This window comes from Cetorhinus maximus, unplaced genomic scaffold, assembly GCF_964194155.1.
Source record: "Cetorhinus maximus unplaced genomic scaffold, sCetMax3.hap1.1 HAP1_SCAFFOLD_1777, whole genome shotgun sequence".
Taxonomy (NCBI): domain Eukaryota; kingdom Metazoa; phylum Chordata; class Chondrichthyes; order Lamniformes; family Cetorhinidae; genus Cetorhinus; species Cetorhinus maximus.
In genome coordinates this window covers 23067-40034 of record NW_027597717.1, presented here as the reverse complement: position 1 = coordinate 40034, position 16968 = coordinate 23067, and the positions used below count along the sequence as shown (strand labels likewise).

Below are 16968 nucleotides of genomic sequence, written 5' to 3'. Positions count from 1 at the left end.
ATTCACGGGATGTGGGCTTCGCTGGCTGGGCCAGCATTTATTGCCCATCCCTAGCTGCCCTTGAGAAGGTGGCTGTCTCAATATGGTGTTGATGTTTGGCATGCCAGCTCGAGTGAGCACCTCAGTGTCTGGTACTTTGTCCAGCCGTCTGCTCTTCAGGAGCTTCCTAAGGAAGTTCAAGTGAAAGTGGTTGAGCTTCTTGGCATGACTTGGTGCACAATCCAAGTCTCACATGCCCAGAGCAGAGTGAGCAGGACTATTAATCTATGGACTCTCAGTTTGGTAAGCAAACTTGCCCCTCTTCATTCCCCGACTGATGTTCAACGTCTGCCGAAGGATACACTTGTTTGACAATTCTTGCATGTGTCTCACCATCAATATGGACAGCTAGAGAGAGAGAGAGAGAGAGAGGGAGAGCTGCCGAGATAAGTGAACTTATCCACTGCTGACAGGTTCTGGTCATGGACTGAAACCCTGGGATCGAGATGGGATTTCCTGGAGCAGGCTGGTTCATTACTCCAGTTTTCTTTGTGCTGATTGTTAGGCCGAAGTTGTCACATGCATTGGAGAACAAGCCCATGCAACATTGCACGTCCAACTCTGCACCAACAGCTAGCGCACAGTCACCAGCAAACAGCAAATTGCAAAGTATGTCCTTGGAGACTTTGGTCTTTGCCTGGTGTCATCTCAGGTTGAGCAGCATCCCATCCATGCGATATCAGATTTAGATGCCAGGATCACTACCATAGAAGGCATCAGAGAGTATGACAGAGGAAAAACATGCTGGAGGGTTAGTTACTTCCACATAGACTGAAAGAGTTCAGTGAGCTTCCTGAATACATATTGACCTCCAGCCTTGTAGACTTCAGCTGGGATAGCAAAGCTCTTGGAGCTTTGCACGAGACAGGAGTTTGACTGCTTTCATTGTTGCTAACAGAGAGGGTCATCAAGAGAACAGTTGATGGTAACCTGTGGCAGACTATTGATTGCTTCTTCATTGATGGATGAAGGCCGATTGAGGATGTGCTTAAAGTGCTCTGCCCATCTTACTAGAATTTGGGCTTTTCCTGTGAGCAATGTTGACCCAAAGGCTCAGTGGATTGGTGATGAAGCAGTAGACCGGGGCCCATAGATAATTTCAAAGCATCGTACAGTCACTTCCAGTCTTTGCGTCTGCATATAACTGCAGTTCGTCTGCTTTCAGATTCAGCCAAGTGTCTTGTATCTCTGAGCTTAGACTGGACAACCCTGCGAATGTTTCCATGGGCATTGTGCTTGGATAGTGAAGATCTCTCGTTGAGGTAAACCCTGTGGAGATGATATTTCTCCTCCAGTAGTTTTTAGATTATCTCATTGGTTCACTGAACCAATCTTGATGCCAGAGCACTGGGGTACATTATATCCCTGAAGATCACCCCTTCATCCTCAATGCAGTTAGTGTCTATTTTCAAGGGTGGCTCTCAAGTTTTTCTGAGAGAGATTCCTTCACAACTGCCTGTTTGAGCCTCGAGACATCGAGATGTTTCTGGACCTTCATACCCTGGGAGTGTCTGGGGGATAGATCTTGATGTTTAGCTTTGAAATGATAAGACAGTGGCCATCTCAACAGTCAGCACTGCACACAGCTTTTGTTACACACACATCTTGCCTGTCCCTCTGCCTGGTGGTGACATAGTCGATTAGATGCTAATGCACAGAATGAGGCTGCATTCAAGACTTCTTAGGGAGGCAGAAACCTGTGTTGGTGATTAAGAGCTCATGCTCAGCGCACATCTTCAGCAAGAGGAGACCATTGCTGTTACAACTGCCAGCTCTGTCTTTTTCCTTAATGACGCCTTCGCTGGTCTAGTGATCTGCACCCATTGATCTGCTGACGGGTGCTGATACGTTGACAGGCGAAATAGTCTCTCAACTTGCTCCAGCAGAAGCCCTCAATTTTGGACAACTCAGTTAAATCTCCCTCAACCTTCTCTGCTGTACAGACAAAAATCCCAGCTTCTTCAATATCTTCATCTAACTGAACTCCTTCATCCCAGGTATTATATTTCCTAAAGAATGGTGCACAGAATTCGATACGATACTCCAGCTGAGACCTAACCAGGGAATTTCGCATGACTTCACTGTGTTTAGAAACACTGAATACAAAAACAAAGTCAAGTAATGGTTGTGTCACAAGGAGTTCAACTGGTAATTATTAGTTAACAAGCTAAGTACCCATTTCGTATATAGAAAAAGGGAAAACAGGTGAGACAAGGATATACACTAAATACACTTTATACACTAAAAATGAAACTGTTTGAAGAAGCTAGTCTTGATCTTATTGTCAAGCAGGTATTGGGACTTTATCAGTGGTAGCAGGGGATGGCTTCTGCTTGTAAGTAAAAGATTGGAAACTAAACTTTCTTCAGACTAAAGATTGTATTTGGAACTTTGAGAAGAGTGGTTTGGATTAACTTTGGAGACTGGCTGAATCAAAATGTGGAGTTTCGGGGTGTGATTACCCTTTGGTGGTTTCTGAGTCAACCCGATGAGCAATGGAAGAATGGAATAACTATGTGGACACTGGTTACATCCTTGCTGAAGGAAAAACAGGGAATGCCCTTGGCACTTTCATTACCATACAAAAGCAAAATAAGATGCAAAGTATTTTCAGAGTTGGAGCCTGAGCATTTGGACACGAATGAAGGTTTCGAAGCATTATTGGATCTCATCAATAAGATCTACCAGACGGATGATTTATTAAGTGCTTACGGAGTGTGGTCAGATTTTGACAAATTTAGAAAGTTGGAGGATAGCTCCATAGAAGATTAAATAATGGAATTCAGTAGATTATATGCAAGATTGGAGAATTTCCAGACAGAATTTTTACAATCAGTGCTGGCCTTTAAGAAAGCATAAAAACATTGAAAAAATAGCAACAGTAGGTCTTTTGGCCCTTCGAGTCTGCTCTGCTATTCAATATGATCATGGCTGATCCTCGATCTCAATGCCGTACTCCTGCTCTCTCCCCATACCCCTTGATGCCTTTACAGTCCAGAAATCTATATATTTCCTTTAAATATATTCAGTGACCCGGCCTCCACAGCTTCTGTGGTAGAGAATTCCACAGGTTCACCGCCCTCTGAGTGAAGTTGTTTCTCCTCATCTCAGACCTAAATGGCCTGTCCCGTATCCTGAGACTGTGACCCCTTGTTTTAGACTCCCCCAGCCACAGGAAACATCATCTCTGCATCCAGTCTGTCCATCCCTGTCAGAATTTTATACATTTCAATGAGATCCCCTCTCATTCTTCTAAACCCCAGTGAATACAGGCCTAGTCGGCCCAATCTCTCCTCATACGACAATCCTGCCATCCCAGGAATCAGTCTGGTGAACCTTCGCTGCACTCCCTCTATGGCAAGTATATCCTTTCTTAGGTAATGAGACCAAAACTACACACAATACTCCAGGTGTGGTATCAGCAAGTCCCTGTACAGCTGCAGTAAGACATCCTTGCTCCTGTACTCAAGTCCTCTCGCAATGAAGGCCAACATACCATTTGCCTTCTTAACTGCTTGCTGCATCTGCATGCTTGCTTTCAGTGACTCGTGTACAAGGACACCCAGGTCCCTTACATCAAGTTACTAGACTGTGCTAAAGTATCGAATACAGACAAATTTCTATTTTTGACAGGAGTTAAGTTTGCAGAAAGACACACACTGCTGGAACAAATGTCAGAAGCTCTTAAAAAAAAAAAATTCCTCAGAAAAACATTCCTATCTGGCAGCGTTCATGGTGCAAATGAGCCATTCGGCGGTAAGACAGAAAATGGAGGATACAATGTTAACAGGATGACGAGATCGTTTAGAAACAGGACGCAGGCGTCAGTATGAAAGGAGATTTGTAACTAAAAATAATGGGGACAGAAACACCTTGGACAATTATGACAGGAGGAAAGAATTAGGGATTTACGACAAAAGAATGAACCTCCAGAAATGCCCAGGATGTGGTCAGTCTGTGTTTTAGGTGTGATTCAAAATGCCATTATGCAATGAACTGTCCTAAGTGATATAATAAGGTGTTCAAAATTAAACATAAGATGCTGAAGAAGATGGAAACATTCACCAAAGAGAGGGCATTGCATTAGTTACAAGACGTTTCAGCCTGGTGATGAATGTCTTGGTGGCAGAGTCCTTCAACTGTGCAGTGCTAGATAGCGGATACATGTCTACAGTCTGTGGAATAGACTAGTTAAAATTCTACCTGGACTCCTTAAATGACAAGGACTGGAATAAGGTTAAAGAATTTGAGAATTCCACCAGTTTTAAATTTGGAGATGATGATAACCTAAAATCTTTTAAAAAGGGTAGTGATTCCCTGTAAGACAGCTGGAGTCAATCATTTCATCAGCAGGGACATAGTGTCTGATGAAATACCATTACTGTTGAGCAGACCATCAACCCTTAGTGAGGGATTTCAATAAAGTTGTGCGATGGGTTTAAAGGTGTGGGGTGAGGAAAACAAAATTTTTTTTTACATTTCATAGATTTGGCCACAAGGTTTAGCCAGTCGACAATCGTACACAGTAAAGAAAATTGTGGACCAGGTAATGGAAAAGTGGATAGGGACCAGATTGGGACCACTGGCAATACAGCAGCAGAAAGCCCCTTTTAGTAACAGAGTGTGTGAAATGAATCACGCAGTGATAGATGAGATGCTTAAGATTTTAGCAGACAGACCAAGCTGTAAATTATCAACTCTAGCATGGGCTGTCCATGCCAAGAATTCACTGCAGATGGTTGGGGGCTATAGTCCATATCAGTTGATTTTTGGTAGAAACCCAAAAATTCCTTCAGTCCTGAATGATCATCCCCCAGCTTGGGAGGGAACTACGATTAGCTCTATCTTTTCTGAGCATTTAAACGCACTACACGCGAGCAGAAGAGTGTTCCTTAAAGCTGAAGTTTCAGAAAGAATTCGATGAGCTCTAAGACAGTGTGCAACCATCGGAAACTACTTTCAATCAGGGAGACATGGTATACTATAAAGAGAGAAGGACTTAATGAGTGGAAAGGCCCGGGAAAGATTATAGGTAAAGATGATAAAACAGTCATTTTACAGCATAGAAACCAGATTATTCAAGTACTCTCATTGAGGTTAGTTGGCACAGACTACAGATTTGCAGGTCTGGAAAGGGTTGTAGGAAGGGACGAGGAACCATGTACTTCTCATATCCATATGTTGCATGATTGTGAGGACCAGGTAGTTGAAGTTAACGGGGTATCTGAAGATGGAGTCAGTAATTTGGACGAAGAAGATGAAGCGATTTGTCTCATAGGACAACTGCCGAAAATTGGCACTAAAGTTACGTACTTGCCAGAAGAGGCCAGTCAATGGCAGGAAGCAACGACTGTAGGTAGAGCAGGGAAAGCCACTGGAACATATGGTTAAACTGGTTAAATGTACGAGATAAAGGACAGGAGGTTAGGCCTATGGATTGGGAAAATGGAAGGCACAGAAACACAGTATCAGTTCAGACAGTGGATCGGGGAGTGAACATGCCTCTAGGAAGAGATCCCGAACTGTTGGAAGAACATCTATAAATGGGAGGGGGAGATCAAACAGTAACAGTCCGGAGCGTGACAGAAGGCAGGATAGAGGACATAGCTTAACAAGGTCAAGGAATATGGCGCAGACTGGTAACGCTACAAGGAGCAGAAGCCCATGTGATCGAGAAGTCTTAGTAGCTTCAAACAAGTAAGACGATAAATTAATAATGGATGCCAAACAGCAAGAACTACATAGCTGGAAAGAATTTGGGGTATACACAAGTGACAGATAGAGGACAATCAGCTCTGTCTCATAGATGGATATGCACGGAAAAGGTGCTTCCTGATGGGACTTGGAAAGCTAAAGCCAGGCTAGTGGCACGAAGGTTTGAAGAAAAATTGAGACCAGGGCATAAGAGTAGATTAATCTATGGCAAGAAAAGTTATTCTGAAGATCATCTTGGCTCTGTTGGCTACAAATGCAAGTCAATTGATATTAAAGCTGCCTTTTTGCAGAGACACCAACTTCAAAGGGAAGTTTTTCTCTGTCCATCAAGAGGGGCGCTAGTTAAATAAATGCGTCTACAGTTTAAATGACATCTCCAGAGTTTGTATTTCTCAGTGAGGTCAGTTTTGTCAAAGTTGGGCTGTCTTCAGTTGAAAGCAGACCTCGCAATGTTTTATTGACACTATGGAAGGAAACTTGCAGGCATCTTTGTGATGCATGTAAGCTATTTTAATTTGTGGGGTGGGAGTAGCGAATTTGAAATGGTTGTCATTACTGGGCTCAGAATGAAGTTCAAGATCGGAAGTCAGGTTTACATGTGAAAATACGAATTAGGAGGAGTAGGCCACTCGGCCCTTCGAGCCTGCTCCACCATTCAAAGAGATCATGGATGATCTGACTGTAACCTCAACCCCACATTCCTGCCTATCCCTGATAACCTTTCATCCCCTTTTTAATCAAGAATCTATCTGGCTCTGCCTTAAATATTCAAAGACTCTGCTTCCACTGCCTTTTGAGGAAGGGAGTTCCAAAGACGCTCAACCCTCGGATGAGGAGATATTTTTTGTCTTAAATGAGCAACCCCTTCTTTTTAAACAGTGACCCCCCTAGTTCTAGATTCCCCCACAAAAGGAAACATCCCCTCCACATCCAGCCTGTCAAGACCCCTCAGGATCTTAAAGGTGTCAATCAAGTTGCATCTTATTCTTCTAAATTCCAGCAGATACAAGCCTAACCTGTCCAACCTTTCCTCATAAGGCAACCTGCCCATTCCCAGTATTGGTCTAGTAAACCTTCTCTGAACTGCTTCCAATGCATTTACATCTTTCTTTAAAGGAGACCAGTACTGTACACAATACTCCAGATGTGGTCTCACCAATGCCCAGTGCAACTGAAGCATAACCTCCCTACTTTTGTATTTAATTCCTCACTCAATAAATGATAACATTCTATTAGCTTTCCTAATTAACTAATTATCCACCACAGTACATGTGACTCCTTCAAAGAACGCCAATAAATTGGTTAAACATGATTTCCCTTTTACAAAACCATATTGACTCTGCCTGATTGCCTTGAATTTTTTTAAGTGCTCTGCTGTAACATTGTTGTTAAAAGCTTCTAACATTTCCCCTATGACAGATGTTAGGCTAACTGGTCTATAGTTTCCTGCTTTCTGTCTCCCTCCCTTTTTGAATAAAGGGGTTATATTTTCTATTTTCCAACCTAAAGGAGCCTTCCCCAAATCTAGGGAATTTTGGAAAATTGAAACCAATGCATCAACTATCTCACTAGCCACTTCTTTCAAGACCCTAGGGTGAAGTCCACCCGGACCTGGGGATTTGTCAGCCCGCAGCCCCAACAATTTGCTCAATACCACTTCCCTGGTGATTGTAATTTTCCCAAGTTCCTCCCGCCCTTCCCTTTCCTGATTTACAGCTATTTCCGGGATGTTACTGGTGTCCGAAGCAAAATACCTGTTCAATTCATCCGCCATCTCCCTACTCTCCATTATCAATTCCCCAGATGCACTCTCTATAGGACCAAAGCTCACTTTGTTCACTCTTTTCTTATTTACTTATCTATAGAAACTTTTACCATCCGTCTTTATATTACCTAGCTAGCTTTTGCTCGTCCTCTAAATTTTCCCTCCTCAATAATCTTTTTGTCATTCTTTGCTGTTCTTTATATTCTTTCTGATCTTCTGACCTGCCACCTGTCTTTGCGTAATTATATGCTTCTTTTTCAAGTTTGATACCGCTTTAACTTTCTTAGTTAACCACTGGTGGTGGGCCCTCACCTTGGGATTTTTCTTTCTCATTGGAATGTATATATTATGTGTCCTCATTGGAATGTATATATTATGTGTATTCTGAAATATCCCTTTAAATGTCTGCCACAGAATCTCTATTGGCCTATCCCTTACCCTCATTTGCCAGTTCAGGCTTCTGGTGCGTTACAAAACATTGGATTGGAAGTTAGGCAGAGTGGATCACGCGTCACTTTACATCAGCAATCCTATTTACAGAATGTCAATCCCATGGCAATTAGTCATGGTAGGGCCTCCCAGAAAGATGCAGCGGCTTCCGAGTTCCTCTTATTGACTTTTAGAAGTCTAATTGGGCAACTCAATTGGTTAGGCAAACAAACAAGGCCAGACATCAGTTGTGACATTTTAGAATTGTGCACCAAAATAAACGATCCCAAAGTTGAAGTAAGTATCTGAGTAAACACAATATTGACAAAACTAAAAAATGGAGCAGTGTGTTTTGAAATTCCTGTCTTTGGGTGATGTTAGGAAAATGAAACTGTATTTAATGACGCATCTTGTGCAAATCTGTGATGGATTTGAGTGCGGGAGGATTTATAATATTTCTCATGGGGTAAAAGGTAAATGTTGCCCTTTAGCGTGGGAAACTAAAAAGATACAAAGAGTTGTAAAAAGTACGTTGGATGCAGAGACTCTGACTCTTGTTGAGTAGTGGATATGGCATCCTTTATACCAAAGATGCTGGCAAGAATTTTAAATGGAAAAGGGTATTCAGGAACGGTACCTATAGAACATCATATAGGCAATAAGTCACTTTGAGAAAATATTCACTCTATGAAGTGCGTTAATGAGAAGAGATTGCGAATTGACATTGCAAGCTTAAAACAGGTGCTCGAGAATAAGGAGAGTGCCAAGATCAAATGGCTTGATAGCAGCTACCAATTATCCGACTGCTTCACCAAAAGAGGAGGAGTGAGCTCCAAGAAGTTGTTGGAGATCCTCAGAGGGACATCCTTGTCTTTGAGAAGGCAAAGGGATTTGCTTTGTGTAGACATTTCTATACATTTTTTTTTCTAAGAAGTGGGGCTAAGTAGGGTTTATTGAATGGAAAAATTATATTGTTGATGTTTGTTACGGTAAAGATCCATATATATTAATTTATATATACTTAAGATGAAAGTAACCCTTAAGAGGAGGAGAATCTGTTGGGGAAGGAAACAGTTAACTCACAAGGCGTTCCACTGGTAATTATTAGTTAACAAGGTAACTACCCATTTGGTATATATAAAAAAAACAAGAACAGGCGAGACAAGGATCCGGTTTTGTCTCAAGCATCAAAAATAGAACTCTGTTTGAAGGAGCCAGTCTTGGTCTTTATCTTGTCAAGCAGGTATTGGGACTTTATCAGGAGGGGGGGAAGAGGGGTTACTCAATGTGTGGGAGCTAGATTTGGAACATAGGATTTAATAGCAGGAGAGGCCATTCGGCCCCTCGAGCCTGCTTTGCCGTTCAATAAGATTATGGCTGATCTGGTTGTGGTCTCAACTCCACTTTCCTGTCTGCTCCCCCATAACCCTTGACCCCCTTTGTCTATCAAAATTCTATCCAATTCAGCCTTGAATAAATTTAACGAACCAGTCTCCACTGCTTCCTGGGGAAGGAAACGACGCTCAGCAAATAATTTCTCCTCATGTCTGTCTTAAACGGTAAAATCTTATACTTAAATTGTGCCCCCTAGTTCTAGTCTCCCCCTGCAAGAGGAAACATTTTCCTGGTATCCAGCCTGTCAAATCCCCTCAGGATCTTGTATGTTTCAATAAGATCACCTCTCATTCTTCTAAACTCCAATGGGTACAGGCCCAGCCTGTCCAACCTTTCTTCACAGGATAACCCCTTTATCCCAGGAATGAGTCGAGTGAACCTTCTCTGAACTGCTTCTAATGCAGTTTTACATTTATCCAAATAGGGAGACCACATCTGCACACAGACTCCAGATGTGGTCTCACCCAGGTCCTGTACAGCTGCAGTAAAACTTCCCTACTTTTATATTCCATTCCCCTTGCAATAAACACCAACATTCCATTTACCTTCCTAATCACTTGCTGTACCTGCGAACAAACTTTTCTGATTCATGTACGAGGACACCCAGGTCCCTCTCTACCTCAGTTCTACAATCTCGCTCCAATTAAATAATAAACTACTTTTCTATTCTTCCTGCCAAATTGAAGAGTTCACATTTTTCCACATTATTCTCCAACTGCCAATTTTTTATCCCACTCACTTAACCTGTCTATATCCCTTTGCAAACTCTGTACCTCCTCTTGACAGCTTTCCTACCTATCTTGGTGTCATCGGCAAGTTTAGCAACTGCACATTAGGTCCCTTCATCCAAATCACTGATGTAGATTGTAAATAGTTGAGGAGCCAACACTGATTCCTGTGGCACTCCGCTGGTTCTAGCTTACCAACCCAAAAAGATCCATTTATCCCTACTCTCTGCTTCCCCTTAACTAACCAATCCTTTATCCATCCTAATATGTTACCCCCTACATTCTCTTATTTGGTGAAGTAACCTTTAATACGTAAACTTATCAAATGCCTTTTAGAAATCCAAGTACACCACATCTACAGGTCCCCCTTTATCCAGCTTGCTTGTCACTAACACAAAAAACTCAAATAGTTAGTTTCACAAAGCCATGTTGACTCTACCTAATCCCATTATGATTTTCTAAGTATATTGCCATAAGCTCTTTAATAATGGATTCTACCAATTTCCATATGACTGGTTAACATTAGTAGAGATACAGTCAGTAACACAGGGCGCTGGGGGGAAAGGGGTTACTGAGTGACAGTGTGAGGGAGCTGGATTAACATCAGTAGAGATACAGTCAGTAACACAGGGCACTGGGGAGAGAGGGGTTTCTGAGTGACAGTGTGAGGGAGCTGGATTAACATCAATAGAGATACAGTCAGTAACACAGGGCACTGGGGAAGAGGGATTACTGAGTGACAGTGTGAGGGAGCTGGATTAACATCAGTAGAGATACAGTCAGTAACACAGGGCGCTGGGAGGGATAGGGGTTACTTAGTGACAGTGTGAGGGAGCTGGGTTAACATCAGTAGAGATACGGTCAGTAACACAGGGCACAGGGGGGAGAGGGGTTACTGAGTGACAGTGTGAGGGAGCTGGATTAACATCAGTAGAGATACAGTCAGTAACACAGGGCGCTGGGGGGAGAGGGGTTACTGAGTGACAGTGTGAGGGAGCTGGGTTAACATCAGTAGAGATACAGTCAGTAACACAGGGCGCTGGGGGGAGAGGGGTTACTGAGTGACAGTGTGAGGGAGCTGGGTTAACATCAGTAGAGATACAGTCAGTAACACAGGGCGCTGGGGGGAGAGGGGTTACTGAGTGAGTGGTCTCTTCACTGGACACAAAGCAGGGAAGAATTTTGGGAATGTTCCAGTTTAACACCAAAAAATGTATCCCAACTAAACCTTTCACATCCCAAAGTGCTTTACAGCCAATGAAGTACTTTTTGAATTGTAGTCACTGTTGTAATGTAGGTAAATTGGTAGCTAATTTGCATACAGCAAGCTCCCACAAACTGGAATGTGATAATGATCCAGATAATCTGTTTTTTGTGATGTTAATTGAGAGAAATATCGACCAGGACAATGGGAATAACTTCACTGCTCTTCTTCAAAATAGTACCATGCGATGTTTGCCAAAGAGGAAAGTTTGAGCCTTGGTTTCACATCATCTGACTTTCACTGTGAATAAAGAACAGACTCAAAGGGCAGTTGCTCTTGTTCCAAAGTCCACAAAATAAAAACATCTCCGATGGTGTACGGAGAGTGCCAGGCTGGATTGTGTACTAAAGACTGTATGTCTTGAACCTTTAGACTTGGAGGGAAAGTGCTCCCCACTGTGCCATGGCAGACAGTTAACACCCAAGCTGCATTAGAATATGTGCTGTGTCAACCACAGACAATAACATTGTTAGAAATAAACTTATTCTCTCAATCTCTGAGAAGCAGCCTCACTCACCCTTCCTCTGGCTGCCAAGAGTCACTAGGTAGTTGTCCCCGAGAGCAGAGGGAAGATCGGAGCTTGTGATCACCACAGTGTCAGGACCCATTGCATGGAGGACATCCATAACCTGCAATGGACAAAGGGACCCCAGTTACTAACCTCATACTGTCAAGAGATTAACTGTGTCTAATCCCGTGCTGTTCACAAGAACACAAGAAATGGGAGGAGCAGACCGCACGGCCCATCGAGCTTCCTCCGCCACTCAAAACAATCATGGCTGATCTTGGGTTTCCAATCCATTTTCCTGACCACTCCCCATTCCCTTAATTCCCTGAGACACCAAAAATCTGTCCATCCCAGCTTTAAATTTATTTAGCGATGGATCATCCACAGCCCTCTGGGAGAGAGAATTCCAAAGATTCACAACGCTCTGAGTGAAGAAATTTCTCCTCACCTTAGTCCTAAATGATCGGCCCCCTTATCCTGAGACTGTGCCCCCGTGTTTTAGACTCTCCGACCAGTGGAAACAATCTCTCAGCGTCCACCCTATCAACCCCTTCAGAATCAATGAGATCGCCTCTCATTCCAGAGAATATAGGCCCAATTTACTCAGCCTCTCAACAAAAGACAACCCCTCATCATAGGACAACCCCCTCATCCCAGGGTTCAATTTAATGAATCTTCAATGTACTGCCTCCAATGGAAGTATATCCTTTCTTAAATGTGGTGACCAAAACTGCACACAGTATTCCAGATGTGGTCTCACCAAAACCCTGTACAACTATAGCAAGACTTCTTTATTCCTGTACTCCAATCCCCTTGCAATAAAGGCCAACACACCATTTGCCTTCCGAATTGCTTGCTGTGTCTGTATGATCACTTTCTATGTTGCTTGTATGAGCGCGTCCAAGTCTCTCTGAACATCAACATTTACAAGTTTCACACCTTTTAAAAAATATTCTGCTTTTCTATTCTTACGACCAAAGTGGATAACTTCACTTTCCCACATTATACTCCATCTGTAATCTTGTTGCCCACTCAATTAACCTGTCTATATCTCTTTGCAGCCTCTGTGTCCTCCCCACAGCTTACCTTCCCATCTAGATTTGTATCATCAGCAAACTTAGATACATTACTCTCTGTCCCTTCATCTAAGTCATTAATACAGATTGTAAATAACTGAGGCCCCAGCACTGATCCTTGTGGCACTCCACTATTCACTGCCTGCCAAATTCAAAATGCCCCCTTTATGCCCACTCTCTGCTTTCTATCTGTTAACCAATCCTCTATCCATGCTAATATATTACCCCAACTCCATGAGCCCTTATCTTGCCTATTAATCTTTTGTGTGGGACCTTATTGAATGCCTTTTGGAAAGCCAGGTATACTAGATCTAAATGGCACAGTAACTAAACAAATTTGTGTGTCTTCATGGAGGAGGATACAAAAATCCTCCCAGAAATACGAGGGAACCAAGGGACTTGCAAGATTGAGGACCTAAAAGAAATTAGCATTAGTAAAAAATTGTACTGGAGAAATTAATAGGACTGAAAGTTGATAAATTCCCTGGACCGGATGGTCTACATCCATGTTGAGATAGGTGGCTGTAGAGATAGTCGATGCTTTGATGATCATCTTTCAAAATTCTATATGTTCTGGAATGGTTCCTGTGAATTGGAAGGTAGCAAATGTCACCCCATTATTTAAGAAAGGAGGGAGAGAGGAAATAGGGAATGACAGACCTGTTAGCCTGATATCTGTAGTAGGGGAAATGCTGGAATCATTTATGAAGGATGTGATAACAAGACATTTCAAAAATAATGGTGGGATTGGGCAGAGTCAACATGGATTTATGAAAGGGAGATCATGTTTGACAAACCTGTTGGAGTTTTTTGTTCAGGATGTTACTAGTAAAAAAGATAAGGGAGAACCATTCAATGTGGTGTATTTGGATTTTCAGAAGGCCCCATGAGGTGGGATAAGGACTCACAAGAGGTTGGTTAGCAAAATTAGAGCACCTGAGATTGAGGGGTATTACACGGACATGGATTGAGAATTGGTTAACAGGCAGAAAACAGAGTAGGAATAAACAGGTCATTCTCAGGATGGCAGGCTGTTACCCGTGGGGTACCACAAGATTCAGTGCCGGGGCCACAGCTGTTTCCAATCTACGTAAATTATTTGGATGTGGGGACCAAATGTAATATTTTCAAATTTTCTGATGACATAAAACTAGATGGAAATGTGAATTGAGGGGGATGCAAGGAGGCTTCAAGGGGATTTAGACAGGCTAAGTGAGTGGGCAAGAACATGGCAGATGGAATATAATGTGAATAAGGATGAAGTTATCCACTTTGCCAGAAAAACCAAAGGCAGCGTATTTCTTAAATGGTGAGAGACTGGAAAGTGCTGGAGGATCATCAACTCGGTGAAAGACGCTCTTTGGTCTGCCCGAAACTTGTTGGTCTTCCAGTGTAAAGAGTTGTCCCCGACCAAGTGTTGCAGACTGGCACATTCCAAAGTCCAGGACTACGTGCTGAGGGACGCACTAAAGCTTGGGGCAGTCGCCGCAAAGGCGCAATGGGGAAGGGTCGCTGTCTAAGACCTTTCTGCCACAGTGCACCGAGGGACTAGGAACTGTGTAGAGCCCCTCGGGCTGTACAGCTCAAAATGAATGTCTGCAAATGATTGTAAGATTCATTGATTGTAAGATTCATTGATTGTATTGATGCACCTCGTGATACATGTTATAAAAGTTGAACCTGATTGTACTTTTGTGATGGTGATTTTGAAATGGTTTGGAATGTTCTTGAAGATATTTTATGAATAAAGTATATTTTCGCAAAAAAGTGTCAAAAGGGAGCTGGGTATCCTTGTTCATGAGTTACTAAAAACAGGCAGGTGCAGCAAGCAATTAGGAAGACAAATGGTATGTTGTCCTTCATCGCAAGGGATTTGAGTACATGAGTAAAGATGTCTTAGTGCAATTGTATAGAGCCTTGGTGAGAGACCACACCTGGAATATTGTGCACAGTTTTGGTCTCCTTACCCAGGGAAGGATGTACTTGCCATATAGGAAGTGCAATGAAGGTTCACCAGACTAATCCCTGTGGGATTGTCCTGGTCATGAAGAGATTGCCTATAATGTTATTGGAAATTATTTTTTAAAATGGAGTTTACTGGTGTGTGTGTGTGTGTGTGTGCGCGCGCATGCGCGCGCACGTTAATTGGATTAAAGCCAGCTGGTCTAGAAGCTTTGTTGTACAGAAAGAAGTAGGTTTGAAATGGTAATTAGATGAACATGGGGAAGTTTAGAAACATAGGTGTCAAAGGGGCAATTTACATTTTAATATAAAGCATTCCAAAGAATGGGTGAAATCTTGCACCTAGCTAGAAGTTGCCAAGCAATGTGTTTATTTTTTTCAGCTTACTAATAAAATTGGTGGAATCAAAGAATGTTGTTGTTGGAAGAGGTAAAGTTAAAAGCCTAGTGATACAATGGAAAATTTACATTCAAAGAGGGAGATATGTATAAAGGAGAAAGGAGATTGTGTCAGGGAGAGGCATTTTAAGATTCAACAAGTGTGAGAAGTCTCCAGCCTGTAAACCTCAAGTCTGTATTCAAGGACCCAGAGCTGAAATAAACTCCTTTTGAATGTGACTGTCCAGGGTGTGCTCTGCCAGGGATCCGTTAAATCTGAGATTTACTGTTGCCTTAACTGGGGTGTAACTGAGAGTCAGATTAATTAGGGGATTTTTGTAGTTATTAGAGTAGTAATTTTGTAGACATGTATGTGCTTACAATCTTTCTTGTATTAATTTAGGTTTATAAAAAAATACGTCTTGAAACTCGGTGGTCTTTTTATTACTGAATTCAAAGCCTGCATCTCGAAACATACAAATTGCAAAAATGGGTATGATAGTTGTTTCAAAATTCCCTCTGGGATTCGACCAACTCAGCCTTTACCATCGGCTGTGTCATAATTGTCCTGTGAGATGAAATTGAGGAGAATGGGCCAGTATTCTCTAGAGTTTAGAAGAAAGACAGGTGACCTCATTGAAGCGTACACAATTCTTACAGGGCTCGACATGGTAGATGCAGGAAGGATGTTTCCCCTGGCTAGGGGGTCTACAACCAAGGGACACAGTCTCAGAATAAGAGGCAAGCCATTTTGAAATGAGATGGAGTAATTTCTTCAGTCAGAGGGAGATGAATCTTTGGAATTTTCTATCCCAGAGGGCTGTGCAGAATCAGCCATTGAGTATGTTCAAAATAGAGATCAATAGATTTCTAGTTATTAAAAATATCAAGGGATATGGGGACAAGGGATATGGGGGCAATGTGAGAAAATGGCATTGAGGTAAAAGATGATCAGCTGTGATCTGGTTGAATGGCAGAATGGACTTGAAGGGTCAAATGGCCTACTCCTGCTCCAATTTCCTATGTTCCCATCTACTGGTTCCCCTTTATCTACCCTACTTTTTTTTTTATTCATTCATGGGATGTGGGCTTCGCTGGCTGGGCCAGCATTTATTGCCCGTCCGCAGTTGCCCTTGAGAAGGTGGTGGTGAGCTGCCTTCTTGAACCGCTGCAGTCCATGTGGTGTAGGTACACCCACAGTGCTGTTAGGGAGGGAGTTCCAGGATTTTGACCCAGTGACAGTGAAGGAACGGCGATATATTTCCAAGTCAGGATGGTGAGTGGCTTGGAGGGGAGCTTCCAGGTGGTGGTGTTCCCATCTATCTGCTCCGATGCTGAACGTTCAGTGCTCAGCAAAGGACTTAGTTACATACCCTTGCGCCCTCATCTCAATGAATTTCGGGCTCGGCATGATGCTGAACTCTTCTTCCGCCGCCTTCGTCTCCGTGCTCACTTCTGGGCAGGAGAACTCTCCCCGTTCAACGGATCCTTTTACCTGCCTCCAATATTCTCCCTCCACCTGGACCCCTCCCTCTGGATTCTTACCTTCTCTTGATCTTTTCAGTGAGAACTGTCGGCGTGACATTAGCCGTCTCAATTTCTCTGCTCCTCTCACCCATTCTAACCTTCTCTCTCTGAACTTGCTGCACTCCGTTCTCTCAGGTCCAACCCTGACATTGTCATCAAACCCGCTGACAAGGGTGGTGCTGT

General features: G+C 42.8%; 1 protein-coding gene across 3 annotated transcripts in view; it reads right to left on the bottom strand.

The window, feature by feature from the left end:
- LOC144676645 (pyridoxal kinase-like) overlaps positions 1–16968 on the bottom strand; it is a 48788-nt gene that overhangs the window by 13861 nt on the left and 17959 nt on the right. For all 3 annotated transcript variants that reach the window (XR_013575387.1, XM_078537016.1, XM_078537017.1), the window contains one exon: positions 11853–11964. Coding sequence is in view for 2 of the 3 variants with exons in the window: in XM_078537016.1 (XP_078393142.1) it covers positions 11853–11964 (112 nt within the window). In the remaining variant the exon portion in view is untranslated. The remainder of the gene's footprint in view (positions 1–11852; positions 11965–16968) is intronic.